At 37.4% G+C, this 18,097-nt stretch overlaps 1 protein-coding gene and 1 long non-coding RNA gene across 2 annotated transcripts; both read left to right on the top strand.

The window, feature by feature from the left end:
* The first annotated feature begins 4,442 nt into the window (after window positions 1-4,442).
* LOC147819153 (uncharacterized) lies at window positions 4,443-7,110 on the top strand. The gene is made up of 3 exons (XR_015437209.1): window positions 4,443-4,498; window positions 5,177-5,264; window positions 5,821-7,110. It is a non-coding gene; the product is annotated as an uncharacterized LOC147819153 (long non-coding RNA).
* Window positions 7,111-8,169: 1,059 nt separating this feature from the next.
* Window positions 8,170-17,872, top strand: lnpa (limb and neural patterns a). Its single transcript, XM_023405710.2, has 13 exons — window positions 8,170-8,266; window positions 9,288-9,390; window positions 9,851-9,892; window positions 12,081-12,268; window positions 12,349-12,407; window positions 12,512-12,552; window positions 13,972-14,055; window positions 14,165-14,216; window positions 14,313-14,531; window positions 15,640-15,745; window positions 16,100-16,170; window positions 16,484-16,639; window positions 16,865-17,872. The coding sequence occupies exons 2-13, from the start codon at window positions 9,364-9,366 to the stop codon at window positions 17,035-17,037; spliced, it is 1,218 nt and encodes a 405-aa protein (XP_023261478.1). The 5' UTR covers window positions 8,170-8,266; window positions 9,288-9,363; the 3' UTR covers window positions 17,038-17,872.
* The last annotated feature ends 225 nt before the right edge of the window (window positions 17,873-18,097 follow it).

The following is an 18,097-nucleotide window of genomic DNA, read 5'->3' as shown; positions in this document are numbered from 1 at the left end:
GGTGGGAGTAAGTCACACATGCGCAAGTCACAAGCAAGTCTTAAGTCTTAACCCCTCGAATCTCAAGCAAGTCTTAGGTTACTGTGGTGAGAACCAAGTAAAGTCAAGTCACTGCTCGGATCAAGCAAAACACAAGTCAAGTTATACGAAACTCTGATGAAAAATCCCAGTTTCCACATCTAAATCAGTTAAAGAGGTCATGAGAAGTTGAATTTTACTTTCAACATTACGGAAAACTGTTGCAGCTGCTTACACCTTATTAATCTTACTGATATTTGATTTTTTTGTGGCAACGTAGAGTCCAGATCTGTAACTGGAAGCCACCCACTGCTACAATTATTGTTTTTTTTTATCATTATTAAATTATGCCTCTGCCAAGACAGTTATGTTTTCATGGGGTGTCTGTTTTTTTGTCAGAAAAAAGTACTATACTGATTTACACCAAACTTAGTGGAGGGATGAGGCATGGGCCAGGGAAGAACCCATTTAATATTGGTGCAGATCCGGTTAAAGGGGCGGATCCAGGAATTTTTTAATAACTTTCCTTTGGCCTTAGCGGAGGGATGAGAGTTTTGAGTTTTTTTTCTTAACCACTGTTAATGGTGTGGTTCTAGGGATGGCAATGTCAGTCTGCAAGTCACCACATTAAACCAGACTGAAATATCTCAACAAGTTAGGATAATGACTTTGTTGATTCAAGTTTTTCTCTAGCAACATCATTAAGTAAAAAAATGTGTCCAGTACTTTGGTTTAGGACCAAAAACCTGCAAAATTAATGACATTCCCATGAGCCTCAGCCGTACTTTGTGTTTTGTTCGAAATAGCAAATGTTAGCACGCTGAGACTAAGACAGTGAACATGGCAAACATTACATCTGCTAAACATCATAATTGTGAGCATCTTAGCATACTGATGTTTGCATTTCGCACAAGGCACCACTGTGCCTAAGTACAAGCTCACAGAGCCACTATCATAGCTGTAGTTTCTTAGCCTTGTTGAAAACAAGCCCACAATAATAAAAAACAAATGAATAAATGGAAAATCAAGACATTTCAACACACTGATGCAGAACACCACCATAAAGAAGTGATAATGATACATTTGCAACACTGCCCACAATGTCCTAATACAAACAGATATGCTGATTTTGGGATTTGCTGCATATGAACTTGACTTGACTTCACAGGATAGCTAACTCACTATAAACTGTATCATACAAACAGGAACAGACAGGAAATATGGGGAGGGAAAGAGCGGTCTGACAAGCAACAAAGGTCCCCATCCAGGCTCAAACCAGGGCATTTCATCTATATGTGTCATAATCACTACCAGATGCCCCACAAGTAGAGTTTTAAGTACCTTGGAATCATACTCAACAATAAGCTCAGTTTTGACCAACACACCACAGCCACTCACAAACACTCCCAGCACAGGCTTTGTCATTCGCAAACTCAAAGCATTCTCGGCAGTTTACGTTGCTGCTCCACAAAGCTACATTACTATATTCAGTTCATATTATTCTATAGTTGCCCCTGTTTCCTTAACATGTTACTCGTCTTCAACAAGAACAAAATGCTCAGTGTTGCATACACTCACTGAGCACTTTATTAGGAACACCTTTACACATGCTTATTCATGCATTTACCCAGTCAACCAATCACGACAGTGCAATGGACAAAAACCATGCAGATACAGGTCAGGAGCTCCAGTTAATGTTCACATCAAACTACAGAACAGGGAAAAAATGATCTCAATCTTTGACCGTGGCATGATTCTTTGTGCCACATGGGCCGGTTCGAGTATTTCTGAAACTACTGATCTCCTAGGATTTTCTCACGTAACAGTCTCTAGAGTTTACTCGAAGCTGATGAGGTCAGAGGAGAGTGACCAGACTGGTTTGAGCTGACAGAAATGCTATATTAACTCAGCTAACCACTCTGTACGACTGTGGTGAGCAGAAAAGCATCTCAGAATTCACAACATGTCGAACCTTGAGGCGAATCAGCAAGTACAGGCTGGTGTAATGGTGTGGGGAATGTTTTCTTGGCACACTTCGGGCCCCTTAATAACAATCAATCATGGTTTGAATGCCACAGCCTATCTGACCACTTTATGGCCACAATTTACCATCTTCTAATGGCCACTTCCAGCATGATAATGCACCATGTCACAAAGCAAAAGTCATCTCACACTGGTAACATGAACATGACAGTGACTAGATCTGAATCCAATAAAACTCCTTTGAATTTTGTAGAACTGGAGATTGCCAGCATGAATGCGCAGCTGACAAATCTGCAGAAATTATATGATGCAATCATGACAACATGGACCAGAATCTTAAAAGAATGTTTCCAACATCTTGTGGAATACATGCCACACAGACAGCCGAGCAATCAAAAACATTGTACTCAAGATAGCAGTTTCATGAAGTCCAATTACAGAGACAGACTTAATTCTGTTTGCTCACATACGTATATGAGCGTATATGTGTAAATGGATGTTTTTTAGGTGCATGCTGTATGGACGTATCTAAACTATATTAAGTATGTAAATAACTATGTGAACTCACTTATTTATTAGGACAATGTAAAAGCAATAATAAACTCTTAACCACACTATATTGTGGATAAAAAGGGCTGCCCGGAATACGCAAATTGGGCCCTCTGGGAAAAAGGAAGGATTCATCTCAGCCACACTTACAGGAGAGTTTGGGACGTAAACTTGTTGACTAACCTGAAATGTAGAGTTTGACGGATGCAACCTGATCTGGGATGCTCTTGTTTCTTTTTGTGTACTCACGTTGTGCTGCCATTTCAGACTTGGGTGAATTCGGTTCCACAGCAGTACATCGTTTTTTCTTGATGTCTACTCTTCGGTGAGCCCCCTAGTGATGAACTTGATGTAAAAGTGATGATCCCTTTCTTGCCCTCAGCAAGGAAACCGGGGCAATGGGTCAGATGAAGATGAAATCTTCCCAGCCAATAAAAGGAAGAATCTCCCCTCAGTTTGTGCTGATGAACGCATGGATTCCTGAAAATGAACACAAAAAAGTGCCTTAAAAGGACTAACAGTGTAGCATTAGCAGTGGCAGTAGTTGTCAGTCAGGTACTGTACCAACATTTCTTCCTATGGCTTCAGTTGTAGCTTAAGCTGCGGCTGCTGTTGTGGCAACAGAATATGTCAAACTGGCTGGTCACTCTGTTCAATACCAAAGATAGAACACTAAGAATCAGCCAAACCTATGATTAAAATTATGTGCACCACCACAACCCCTGAATATACTTAATTTTTCATCTATTACAAATGTGTGTCAGCCATTCACAGCTATGGTAAGTCAAAATTACAACTACAGCCATAGTCACAGCTGCAATAACAGCCACATGTATAGTTAGAGCACTAGCTATAGCCATAATCACAGAACCACCCATAACTATGGCTATGGTCCTATAATTACAGTGACACTTCTGCATAAACATTGAAAGTGTAGAGAACAAACTAGACTGCATTAGTTAGGTTAGCATTAGCTGCAATAATTAACTTGTTTGAGTTACCAACCATGGCCATGTACTTTTTTTTTCACTTTTTTCAGTCACCAAGAACAACAATATATTGCAAGACATGACACTGAATGAAATCAAATAAATTCTGAACAAGCTTATCTTTATACGGAATTAGCATAAAAACAAACATTTGTCATTAGGTCAACATAACAGCTGAACTGTTACAAAACTCTGACACATGACAACTGCTGTGAGGTCGGCTACCACAGCAGCCAGGCTGTGGGTTAGCAACAAAGTGTGTGACTACTAACACTGTGGTCACAGCAAGTTGCTTTAGCTATTGCTGGAGCTTGGCCCTACTTCAACAATTTCAATAAAACATTAGAAAGGATTAGAAAGGAAAATGCGTTGTTTGTTTAGAATACAATGTGTCCATAGTGCAGCATTCAAAAGCTTTAACTTTACATGTTTAGTTTAAATATCAAATTACAATTGCTGCAAGGGCTCTTTGTTTTTTGCTCACCTGAAGCATTCAGCCATTGTTAAATCACAGTACATTGATAACATGTTGGCCTACACTTGAGGAAAAGTAGCACAAGCAAAGATTCATTTCTCTCTTGTGTAAATTTATTGAATCAGCAAGGGGACAACACAATACAAAACAAGCGCCAAACTCTGCCAGCTGCACAAATACTCCTTATATACCATCAGAGTAGCTAATTGGTACCAAACCAACAGGGGGAAGCTCACTCCATACATACATAAAAACAGAAGATTTAGCCAAATTGGTTCATAGTTTACACAACTGAGTTTACTAAGTCCAAAGCAGGTACAGAGACAAACATCTGTGTAACCTCTAACTTCATGAAAACCCCTCTTTGTCAAAAACACACATAAGCTCTCCCCCTGCTCCTCAAATATGGTAGAACCAGGAAGTATAAACAGAAATTAAATGCCCTGTAGACTCTTTTGCCCGAGTTATTGAGGTGGGTAACAAGGTAAGATTATACTTTGACAATGCAATGGTGTTAGTGTTCAGCTTAGCGTCAAACAATACTTTTGTGTAGGACTTACTTACATAACTTCTAAGAGCTGCAACCAGAGGTTAAAATGGGCCGGAGCCCGCCATAGTCCGCTGGAACTGAGCTCTGCCTCCTCAAGTCCAAATCGGACTCTGCCAGAGATGGCTTCCTTCTCCGTCAAAATCATATAATTGTATCAAACTTGAATTTTTTTTTAAAACTCTCCCAGTAAACGTAATGGCATATGGCTCTTGACGAGTAATTCTCTAGACCACAGATAAATATTTGAGGCGATTTCTACACCCAAACCAATGTTAACAACCAGCTTTACAGGTAATCAATTATCAAACAAACGCACACGTCATCAAATGCATCAGGTGCGAACGGTCTCTAATGGCGGTAACAACACGATTTGAGTTTTGCTCTGTGGTGACTTTTGAAAAGTTAATTTCGGAGTTAGCTAACATGTTATATGTATTTACTAAGTTGTGTTGCTTTGGTGAAGTAGACACGTTCCCACCCCTGGCTCGTGGTTCCGGCCATCTGAATATGAGATACAGAAATACAGTTAGAAAATTCTTCTACCCCTATTATTTACCTATTAGCCATGCATTCTGTGTACCATTGTGTAACACGTTGAATTTTGTTTTTTAGGTTATCAAGTTGCCACAAGCAGGACTTTCATGCCAGGGTGGTGCTAGACCATGTACAAGGTTATATAGCCTACTGCAGTTCAGCCAAGGTACTGCCAGACCTGAGGTTTTCACTGTAAGCTACAACCATGAATTTCACCTAGGGATAAATAAAGTATCTATCTATCTATTTATCCATGGGGGTTCTGGAGGGAGTGATGAATGTAACGGGAAGTGGCAGCAAGATGTAGGTGCTGTGTCTACAACAGAAGAAACAAGTAAATTTACATAACGCTTGAGAAATCTGTTTTGGTCAGTATGGTTTTACTTTACATCTGTACTCTAAGTGTCACATTGAACATGAGTTTACATTTAAAGAAATCTGTGTTTGTGCTTTGTTGTACAGTATGATTTCTCTGTTAAAATGTCTTTTTAGTCAGGCCTCTTGCAAAAGATCTTGATACCTGATTAAATAATGGCCATATATACATTGGGGCTTCTTGTAGCTTACTAAGATGCATAATATTGCAATACCCTACTTCAGTGGGATTTTTCATGCAGGACTTTTACTTGGAATGCAGTATTTTTATATTGCAGTATTGGTGCTTATATTTAAGTAAATGACCTGAATACCACTAAGCACATGTATGTTTTTCTTGATCACAGGGATCGAAATGGTGAAAAGGACATGACATCTACTAAAAAGCCCTGCCAACTAACGAGGCTTCAGCAAAGAGACCAAGGGCCCTAAAACACCAAGTCTTTGAGCACCATTTGGCCATGATTGAGTTTCTGTGGTCAACCATTGGTCACGTTTATGTGGTCTGTCTGTTGACACTATTCAGCCCTGATAATGACTAAGCATGTGGAGACAGTGGTGGATGCAGTCAATGAGAGTGAGATGTCTGACTGGCTGTTTAGCCAAGCCTCTTTTTACCTCCAGCTTTACTTTTCTTCTTCCACAACCAAAAAATCTGACGAGATTCCAACACCACAGCAACACCAAACTTTACAGCGATAGTTCCAACATTTTAGTTGCACTAGCAGCTTGGCCATATTGTTGGCATGTTAGTCTGTCAATTAGTTGTTCCACCACTTTGGTCCAGACTGAAATATCTCAAAACTTATTTAATGGAGTGCCATGAAATCTTGTTCAGATATTAATCTGTTCCAAAAGATAAGACCTACTTACTTTGACTTTTCCTCTAAGGACACTATGAAGTTAAGATGTTTGTTTCTTATTAAAATATCTTGACAACTATATGGATTGGCATGAAATCTGTACAGATATCCATGGTGTTCTAAAATGGAAAATCTGAACCTATCATTTTAATTTCAGATTATTGTAGGCTGTCAATAAAGACACAAAGATTATTTGTAATACTGAAGACCAGTGTGCATCAGCTACACTTACATATACCAAGAAAGTGCAGAGAGATTATTTTTTAGATGCATTAGAAAATGACTGCTGAGGCATTGTACACCAGAGCAGGTCTCTTCTTTTGAAATAGAAACTATTCAGATGACTTAGTTGAAATTAAGGAAGAAGGTTCTGTTATGGAGGGTAACACTTATACTAAAAAATAATGCAGGTGAGATGATGGTCATCTCAGTACCTTCCAAAGGTGCTGGTTTCTCTGCAGTTCTTCAAAGCAAGTGTTTTGGTGGTCCTCCATCAGTCTTAAACTTCTCCCTTTGAACCACATCGGTTTTCTTTTGAGGGGAGATTTTCATGCTTTTTCATAGCACTTGTACAGAAAAACTGAGAGAAATAATGAAATACCTGTATATTTGGCTAGGATTTTAATTATTTCGGCGACGGACTGCTTCTGCAAAATGTATTTGGTGGAAACACTGTGTAGTGATGTCCTTTGGATAGTTTTTTCATCTGCAGTTTTTTTTAAATAGCAAAAGTCTGGAGTTTAACTGTCATTAAAGCATGTAATTTTGTACTAATTTAAGTGATTGGAACAAGTTTCTTTTTCCCTATTGTTTAGTCCATTTTTACTCCTGTTTTCACAAATAATGGGCTTTTTGTGACCCACTCTAGCTTTTATAAGCACCCTCAGGCCAGTGCTGTTTTCACATACTCACTAATGAATTCCACTGTTATAATTGTAATTATGTGTTACACATACAAATCAAAATATCAACATTGGAAATTTTACCTGGCATTTCAGTGTTACAAAATATTTGTTTGATTAGAGGTGGGATTTGGAGACTGGATGCATTTTGTGTGCAAACCTACTAAATGAAACACATTTGTAACAGCCCAAAGACAGTGTTGACCATTATTTAAACTTATTCAAAAATCTGCAAAAGCATGTCAACTACTACTACATCATATTCATTTAGGAGATGCTTTTGTCCAAAGCGACTTACATTTTTCACATATACATTGAGAGCTATTGTCTTGCAAAATACCTGTTCTGCATGGGGATAGAGGCAGTTTTGACTGAACTAACATCCTTGCAATTATTGACCAATCAATCAGTGATCAACCGCCTGTGCTACAGCCAACCTGATAACATGTGGGACTGGCTGGTACGAAAAACAATATATTAACACAATAACAGAAGAGCCCCATGCAATATCAGTAATATACAACAATATCTCTTATTGCATGTTATGCATGTTGGTGAGTTCATCTCATTGGACTACATTATGTCAGTTAGGTCTGACTGGACCTTTCAGCAACCACTCAAGTATTTAACAAATCATTATGGGAGATACCTGACTTTAAAATTCCACTTTAAGATTAAAATGACATAAAGTAAATTGTGCATTTCAATAAATTGTCCAGCTCAAACTATAAGTGCATGTTTCTTTTTCACCACTCCTCATACTACTTCTAGCAGTGCTAATAAAACTGCAGCCTCACCAACAACTATTAATGTGCATTAGGAGACTTATCGTTTAGTTCAAACATGATAACATGATAACATCTTGTGGGCCACATCACACATCAGATTCATGTGAGGGCCCTGCAGCGCTCATATTCCCTGCTGTCCCTTTAGGAGACACTCCCCCATCTTGGCTCACACACCCTCCTTCTAAAGAAGGAAGGCTGCCCTGCCACAGCCTGTTGAAACCGGACAACTCAGCTTCAAAGGTAAATATACCCCTCTATTACAAAACACTAAACTGTTATTCGTCCACTTCCCAGCCTGGTTATTTGACTTCGCTTGCTAATGTTAAGTCGGGACGAACGTTAACTAACTAAGTTAGCCATGACAGCTGTCTGTGATGAACTGTGGGCTTCTATAGTGCTAATGTTACTTGCTAGCGGTTAGCTACCTAAGGTTAGCTAGCATCACGGCAGTGCCAACGCTATCAGTTTACTGACTGATTGTACTAAGTGTTTTAAGAAGTTATTTAGGAAATGTTAATTTCAAATAGCGAATCGACCCTGTCGATATGAAATATAAGTTGCCTTCGCAGAAAGAGTGAAGTTGTTAATTTTGCTAACTTAAGTTAGCAAGGGTAACCATGATGGTAACTAGTTCAGCCTGATCACTATCACTAAGTTTAAAGCCAAAGTCTGAATGAATTTCACAGACGACATGAAGACTGCTAGTTCACTTATAGATTAGAAATACTAAGCATAGCCGTCAAGTTGTGTTGAAGTAAAGTAAAGTAGTTAGTGTGTGGCAGTCTTACCAAATGTATGTTGATGTTTGAGTAACTAAACTTACAACATGTACACGTAGCTACAGATAATACAGTCTAATACACCGACCTGCAGTAAACGTTAGTCAGGACTCTAATGTTTAGTTTTTTGTTGATTTTTATTTTAAAATAATTTGGTAGAGGTTTGAATATTACGGTGATTTTGGAAGCAGTTGTTTGTGGTGCTGTTGCATTGTAATACTGAAGAATGTCTCATCACCCCATTTAGCATTATAGCAATAAGGGTGGACTACATGTTATGAATGCTAGACTAAATTAGGATGAAGGATGAAAACTGAATCAACACCTCTCTTAAACATTTTTATAAAAAATAAAAAAAAACCCTGAACATTATAATGTTCATGAGGGCAGAATTGATTGCAGGAATGTTGTATTTCACATTTAGCTCCATGCACCAAGTAAATTGCTGAATGTATATTCAAACTGATCACTGTTGTCAACAGGTGGAGAGTTAATCTGTGAGAGAAAATCAGAGGAGGATCCCAGTAACAGAATATCCTACACTCCCTCATCAACAACATGGGGGCTCTTGTCTCACGGTGGAGGGTTTGTATTCAAACCTTTACTAAATATGTCTTTCTGCTTTATGCTGTTGTAATATACATTACTTTATTGCACATTAGTTTCAATTTTATTTGCTTTTTCAAAGAATAAGTTTGACTATAATATTTTAAGCGTATATTTAATAAGCCTTCAGTTTGTAAGCACATATAGGACTTTCACAAAGAATTGTACCTCACCATGCTTTAGATAAATCTATATAAATAATCACAGTTCAGATGTTTATGATAATACTCCTCCTGGCATGCACACACTAACTGAATTATATCACCAATAAGGGAAGAACACACATAACATGTGAACAGACTGTGCAAAAGTGGGAAGTGTCCAGATCAGGAAGTTTCCAGATCCTTTGAGGAAGTTGCATGCACAAAACGGACTGTCGCTATGGCAAATGTAATGCTTTATTCTCTCTGACTGAGATTTGAAAATGTTTGTCTTGCAGGCTAAACCATCCACTGTAGAGATTTTGGAAGGGATCGATAAGGTATGTTTGACCTAGAAGAAGGCTTCCACATAGTCAGATTACCAAAAGTGATGTTTTGAATTCTTTAAAACACATTATATTTTATCATTATAGTATAATTTAAGTTTTTCTTTTCTATATTTGCATGGGGTGTAAGATAACAAGCTATAAAACCACTAAAGCACAACAAATCCATGCTTTGTATATTTTGTAGTGTTTACTGTCTAACCTGCACAGATGAACTCGTGCACAGTAAAGTCAGTCATTAAATGTGTCATTAGAGGGATAGAAAGACAAAGCCCCCATGAACATGAAACATTTTCACACAACAATTGGTGTATATAGAAAGAAGATCTTATTTGTTTTAGTTACACAAATTCATTTTGTCATTTAGACAAAAGACAAAACTCTATACATGAATTTTTACAAAAGTGTGCAGATAACACATTACAGCCTATTACCATTGTGGGGTGGTGGGGAAAATGCCTCTAGCAAGACATTCAACAAGAAATTCTTGCTTTATTCTTTTATGCCATGTTTAGATTTAAAGAAATGATAACTTTACAGCAAATCTCTCGATGTTGCCGCAGATACCTGCAGTCAGTCAGTGAGTGCAACCAAATGAAGCATTATCAGTAAAACTGACCGAAGGCATCTGTCAGTGTGATGATGCTCAGTGATGTTTATTAAGCCTAGTCGATCCAGGAACACCCACTCATTCTGTGAGTGTGTTACATGTATGGTATATATATATATATATGCATGTTAATTTTATAAAGTGCCAAAATATAGGAGAAGGTATGGGAGTCAGATCATCTGTGCTCAGCGACCACTTAAGCTTGTTTTTGAAATAGAAACAATTCTGTTGATGATGTGTTGTGTAAGCATACACCTTTTGACTATAAAACAGATGCCTCAATGAATGCCAAATCAGCTCTTCATTTGCTGAGTGATGAAGCTTAGTGCTCTGCTACAGTTAAGCAAGTGTTAGGCTATTTTCAGCACCTGTCCTTGGAGCAAGAGACACTACATATACACTGAATAGGTCAGGTGGCATTGAAGTTGTGAATAGATGAGTGTTGGGCCTGTTAGTTTCTTTTCTGATGACAGTTTGTTTTGAATGTACAAATTTTTCATGTGCATGGTTACACTGCATATACACAAACACATGTATTATTATCCAGGGCTTAGAGTGACAGACACACATGTTACAGTCGAACCATAGTGACCAAGAGTGGCTCCTATTCTGTACACAAGCTATTTTTGGATGGGGTAGCCGGCACTTAAAAGCAGTGGTGTAACATTTCCATTTGAAAAAAATTAAAGATGAGTCAGTCATTTGTTAATTGCAAAATGATAATGAATCACACAAATAAATTTCCGTTTCTGCCAAAAGGGAAATCTGATCACAAGTGAGTTTGGTATGCTCCCACTAGTTTGTGCCTAGGTTGGATTATACTTCTCTCAAATGCTGCATGTTTACTTTTTTAAATTTCCTGTCCTTCTAAGGAAGTTGATGTTCATTGTGAAAAGTTCAACAGTTACTCCAAATAGAATTTGCTTCCATTTGCATCTATGTAAAGGCATGACGCCCATCCAGACTGTTGAGATGGCATTAAGGCAGTGGTCAGAACACTGGCTCTGCAGTATGACATACTGAGCTGCAGGTTTGCAAGTCTTGTTGCACTGTTGAAGTAATCTCTGTTCAGTTTCAGAATTGTCCTACTGTACAATATCCTAAAGCTGAAACAAATAGTTACTTTATTTTTCCCCAGAGATTTGTACTACATTTCAATTACAGTATATTAAAAATGTTTAGGAGAAACAACAATAACAGATGATTTCCCAGTCTTATTTGGAAAGCCTGCTGTGATGCTTAACTTTAACATCATTCCTCCAGACCTGAAAGCAGGAACACAAACATGTCACCATAAAGAGTTACTTTGACTTTGTCTCTCTTTCATTAATGGAATCATGAAAGTATAAAATAAAGTAATATTTAAACTAATCAGACTTATTTTCAAAGCAATAAACTTTGTGTCACTGTTATGCAGACTACTTTTACAACTTTTCATATGTGTAAAGACAAAAAGTTCAATACTTGTTTTGTTATTACTTACTGCTTGATCATTTAAAGAATAAAACACTGTGAAGTTAATAGGAATGTGTCTTTGTACAAATTTAACACACATTCAATTTTTTTCCACAGGATATACAGATTCTTGAAGACTATGGTGAGAAGTATCAAAGGCAGTTGAAGATATGGGTCGGGCGACTGCTTCTGTACTCGTCTCTTCTCTACCTGATGACATGTATAATTGTATATTTCTGGTACCTGCCTGAGAAGTTAATGGAGCGGCTCATATTGTCTCTTCCCTTCCTAATATTTCCCCTATTGTAAGTATACGAGTTAGTCAATCACATTTTCACCATGCTGAAAAAATATCTAAATAACCATCGTTTTCTTTTCCCTCTAGAGTGTGGTTACTTCGTAAAATGCTTATAGTTTTTTTCTCACGAAGAACTGAAAAAAATAGTAAGATCCTTTTTGCTATTGATACATACATTACTACATAATGGTAATTTTTTAGGTTCACAGTGGTGTTGAATTTTCTAAGAAACTTTGAATTTTTTTTCCAGATGACAAATTAGAGGATCTTAAAGCACAAAAAAGAAAAATAGTAAGTGATGCTTTTATATTTTTTATTTTTTATCGATGGTTTACTCCTCAGTTTTCATCTATAGCTTTCCTTTTCTTTTCAGATACCTGTGACACTGCAGGTTGAAACAACCAACCATATCGCTGCAAACAAAACAAAAAGATTTTTAGCATTGACAGAGTTGCACCAAAATGACAAAAGCACAAAAAATAACTTTTCATCATTTCTTCCCTTATGATCACGTTCCTGTATTGTGATTTTAAAACTGAGGATCAAGCACACTCAATTTTACAGTTTCAAAAAACAAATTTTCATGCTACAAAAATGAAACGCTTTGAGAGCGAATTTGACACGGTCGGTTAACATGATTCTTTTCACGTTTCAGTCGGCACACTAGAAAAGGAAACGGCTCATTTAAATTTTAGTACTACATTTAATGTTTTTTATATTCTCATTAATGTCTTTAATGAGCCCATGTGTGGAAAAATCAATTAATAATTTCAAATGTAATGTGTAATAATTCAAATGTAATGTAATCATTTAATGACAAACAAAGTATATTTGTTCTTAAATAACCTCTTTTTCTGTGGTTTAAAAACATGCCTAATTTAGCAGAGATGAAACAGTTTTCAGAAAAGATGATGCATCACCAATACAGTTGGAGACAACAGGTGCTTGTCAAAGTTAGTGAGAAGCATGTCATATTCACTTTTGTATGTTTTTTTATTGTTAACATAAACCGTGTCAATCAGTGTAGCAGAAGTAGCCATAAAAAACCATTGCAAAAAATTGCATTGTATCTTTTAACTTTTCATTTTCAGCTCCACATGCACCCCACAAATTTTCTCTCAAATGTCCTGAGCTCGATAGAACTGCAAAGTAACACTTCAAAAAGCAGTTGTCACCCATATGTGGCATTTTGCAGCAAGATGCTCGCTAATCTAATCTAATCCAGACAGGATCTGATTGGTACAGTGACTTAACCCAGTAAACCACTCTGCTAATGTCACTTTAATTAATAGCATTTAGTGCAGGAAAGAAATAAATCTGAGAAATTGCTTGTCATCCTCTGTCAAGTCTAATAACTTTCAATAATTAGGGCTGATGGATTTTCACACTCTCCATTATCGAAGTAGTGAATGTAATTATTCTTCATATTATATGTAAACATTTAGAAATGTATGGTACTTATGTTAAATGAAGATGTACAGAACTTTCTGGTGCCCTTTCTCAGTCACATTTACTTGTAATGTTATTTTAGTTGATTGTAATATTAATGTGTGTTTTATAAAAGGCAGATTAATTGCATTAGATGATCAACTAATTACATGGCAATAGAGCTATTGTTACTATAGGAATAATTTCTCTGTAAAATGTATTGAAGATAAGTTTGGTCCATCCTGTAATACTTTTAATATCTGTTTTTTTTTTTTTTCCCAGCTTGAAGAAGTTATGGAAACTGAGACGTACAAAAATGCTAAAATGATTCTGGAGAGATTTGATCCTGATTCCAAGAAAAAAATTGTGAGTTATTTTGTTTTTCTTTGTAATGTAAATGTCTTATTGTCTAATTGTGTTGGGTTTATGTCATCTGTATTTAAACATGCTCTTACACTGTCTTGTCTGCGTGAAGGAGCTGGAATCTACTCCAGTTGGACCTCAGATGACTCCAAAACCAGGACAAGGTAACAATGCATTCTGAAAAAGAAAGCACTAATTTCCTTAGTCTCCTCTGGTATTTCATACCACTGTGAAGCAACCTGCAACGTTTTCTATGTCAGAGCTCCGCCAGCGTAATGTCATCCCAAAGACCCCAGTGGTGGTGAATCCTGCAGGCAGTGCTGCTGCCCGCCCTCCTCTTGCCTCTGGGTCCACCTATCCTGGACGATCTTCCCACTCTGCTCCAGGTGGACCCCCAGAGAGGGGCCTGTCGGCTATAGCTGCTCAGCAGAGCTTGATGAGGAAGCCCATGACCCCTGGAACACCTGTTCCAGGAGTTGGTGAGTTACCTGCACACAGGGGGACCACATCATAATGTGGCCGATTAAGGTGTGATTTACTCTTCCCTTGCTCTGTGTCCCCAGTTGCTGAAGGCTCTATGGTGTGTGTTGTCAGCAAGGGTGTTACGTGTTATACAGTAGGTGTAATGGTTAATTGTATGAATGTAGTTTTCAAATATCTTACTAAAAGGTTCAACCTCTCTCAAGTAAGTGTATAATTGTGAACTAAGATTAGAAAAAGGCAACAGCTTTTGATGCAGTCAGAATATTTACCTGGAGAATATGATTCTTGTGCATTACATCTGTGGTTGCTTTTAAAGATTTCAAAGCCAGCCAGCAGACAGGATGGAAAACTTTCCATAGAACAGTTGTTGTATATGGAAGACATCTGTGGAGTGTAGAGGTATTGAATATTCAATACAAATTATTTCTGGACTATGAGCACTCAATAGAAGATGCAAATAAGTACAAACAGTAAAGGAAATGTGTTCCTAGAGGAAGCTGCATGCTGTAATTGCCATGTGGAATGCCAACTGTGAGGTATGCATGAAGCAGGATTACATTAACTGTGATTAATTAGCCAGACCTGCGTTTGTTCTCTGGGCAATGGTGTTGGAATCTCACTAAATGTCTTTTAATGCTTGCTGAAATTGCCTTTGGCATTGGGAACACCTCACAAATGGTTTACATGACTTGATGTTATCACCTGCTTCTGTTGAAAATTGAAAGTGAAAAGCAATTTGATACAAAGAGTCACCACAGAGTTTCCATATGTTGGAAAATTAATAACCAGCAGGATACCGAGACTCTGCCAAGTCTCACAGAAATGACCAGTCATCTTCCTATGATTGCTCTTGATGTTAGATTATATTAATTACCACGCACCAACACAGTGGGGATTCTGGACGTGCTTTGCAAGTGAGATCCGGTGTAAAGTCATTAAGAGAAAGGGGCAGTTTTTTGTAAAATTCATCATGGTTTGTGCAGTAAACTGTGAATCTGAGGCTCGCTATTTCAAAGAGCTTTTACTCTAAGTGTACTGTTTATTGCAGTTTGTATTCAAGACTGCAGACTGTGTCTAACGGGCATTGATGTTGTGCTATAACAGGGATGCATCCCCCAGGTCCACCCTTGGCCAGACCGGTGTTCCCAAGGGAAAGAGGCGCTATGGACAGAGTCGTTGAGTATCTTGTTGGAGATGGCCCTCAGAACAGGTACACATCCCCTGTTTTTAAACGGAGACAATCTCCTTTCAAGAATACTTTTATATGTACAGTCCTTGTTGTAATGTTATGCATTACCCAGTTTCTTATGCATAATACTAAAACACTGTAATGACTCGCTACATTTTAAGTAATAGAAATCTGCCAGATTGTTCTCTTGCTACTGAGATCAGTGTTAAAATGCAGGTAATATCCCAAAAGTAATGGTGAATTACTTCCACTTGGGATCCATTTGAGCTGTGGACAGCGTCATTGTATTTATCAGTAAAAAGATCTTTTATGTAATCTAATGCCAGGTCGTGTACTGTATGCTGTCCTCACTGGATCGTCTTTCCTCCCTCATAGATACGCTCTCATATGTCAGCAGTGTCTGTCCCATAACGGCATGGCATTAAAAGAGGAATTTGAATACATCGGTAAGACTTTGAAAATCACAACACTCTTTGTCAGTCTCCATCAAACACTGTGCCTTCATTTGCCCTCTAGCATTTGGCAGTGTAGTATATCATATGGCTCTTAAATGCCTCTGCCACTACCGACCCCTGTAAGCAAAAACAGCTGAAGATTGAATATGCAAACCAGTGCTACACATCAATCTGAAGTGTTTATGCATCTCAGGCATTTTTTGTCATTGGTTCATATTCATGTATATTAATCCATGTCTGTTTGAGAATGTATTAGAGAGGTGACATAAACTATATGTGTGGTGCTTTATTTGTGTTGTTTCAGCCTTCCGATGTGCGTATTGTTATTTCTTGAACCCTGCAAGAAAGACCAGGCCTCAGGCACCCAGACTCCCTGAGGTCACTGGCGAACTGAAGATGTCACCTGAGACACACTTACCATCGTCTGGTGCTGATGTAGATGACGAGCAATCTGTTTTAGGTAATAATGACACACAAAGAATATACTTCTAAAATCTAATGGTCATGCATCTAATTAAATGTTACCAGTATTAATACTTTTAGAAATACAATTTTAAAATTCTGCCTTTTATTGTAAACATATACAATAGTATTCATTTTCTCTTCCTCCTGTCTTTTTTTGACTCTTTTATATTTGTTAGAAAAGCATGCATATCTAAACTGAAATATTATGTCTAATTATCAGGGAAATCCAAGCTTGCTGATGCATCTGCTGAAACTGACACCCAAGAGCCAGGCACACTAACAACCGCAGCGTCCAATTCTGTGTCAGACGGCCAAAGCACCCCAGAGTCGCAAGACTTGCCCGCTGAGAAATCTGATGGAGAGCAAGATTTGTCTGCCATGGAAGTGGAATGAAGCAGTGGAGTAGTGACTTCAACACAAGGCAGGCTAGAACTTTATTTTGTCTTTGAAGAAACGTGATAGCTTTAAGTAAATGCCGTAAGTTGGAATAACACAGTAACAAGCCAGCACCTGATATGATTTTCAACTTACAGTACACAATGTCCTTTCTTTTGAGAATTGTTTTTATAGTCCTAGCAATAGTAATTAATTAAATCCCAAAGCACTAGTATTTGGTAACAACTGCCAAACAACCCATCTTTCTAATAATGATTACATGTTCAGCCAATTTTCATAACATCTTATTGGAAATTATAAGGATGATACTAGATTAAGTTGTTTTTCGTGTTTATATAGGAAAAGTGTTGTTTTTTTTTCTGTTTCTTTTCCTTATTTTATTTGTTTTTGACTGAATTCTAACATTTTGCTATCTTGGTTAACAGGAAACTGCAGAAACAAAACATGAAATATTTTGGGGGAAAATACATTTTTATTTATGGGGAATTATTTATAAATATTTTTCTACAATGCAGTGCCTTTCATGACCATGTTGACTGGGGTTCTCTTTAGCACAGTAGTGCTAACAAACTGTTTACACACCCATGGTATCGTAATAGGAATGTACTTACAATATGTATTTATTACTGAAAGGGAGAAGATTTATGTCAGTACTGTGCACCTGCTTAAGTGCCTTTTATATTTTAAGTCTCTGCCTCAGAGTATTGTCGATACAACCTATTTACATATAGACAATAAAGTCATTTAACTGTTTTCAGTCTTTAGTGACGGTCTCTGCTGAATGTATGAATTCTGTTCTGTATAAATAATACTAAATAAAAATTTGAGAACATCTGTGTTCATAGTGTGTTCAGGATCACATAGACATTTTTGTTTTTACATAAGTATATATATATATATATATATATATATATACACACACATACATGAAAACACACAATTCATTATTGCTAGATTTTGAAAAGGTGATTTTGGATTAACATCAAAATATGAATAGACTAACCTGTAAATAGCCCATGCTGACAGCAGCTCCCTGTATTCCTATTACATGTGTTGT

This window comes from Seriola lalandi, unplaced genomic scaffold (assembly GCF_002814215.2).
Source record: "Seriola lalandi dorsalis isolate HSWRI2012SDOR001 ecotype SW California unplaced genomic scaffold, Sedor1 jcf7180002054284, whole genome shotgun sequence".
Classification (NCBI taxonomy): Eukaryota; Metazoa; Chordata; class Actinopteri; order Carangiformes; family Carangidae; genus Seriola; species Seriola lalandi.
Note: the sequence above shows the minus strand (reverse complement) of the source record. Positions and strands in the feature narration are given on the sequence as shown.

What these genes read in the sequence shown, in the direction of transcription:
- lnpa (XM_023405710.2), top strand. Translation starts at nt 9,364, where the DNA reads ATGGGGGCTCTTGTCTCACGGTGGAGG. An exon ending in TTCCTAATATTTCCCCTATT is followed by an intron (nt 12,269 to 12,348) that starts GTAAGTATACGA and finishes TTTTCCCTCTAG; the next exon opens with AGTGTGGTTACTTCGTAAAA. An exon ending in TGACGAGCAATCTGTTTTAG is followed by an intron (nt 16,640 to 16,864) that starts GTAATAATGACA and finishes TCTAATTATCAG; the next exon opens with GGAAATCCAAGCTTGCTGAT.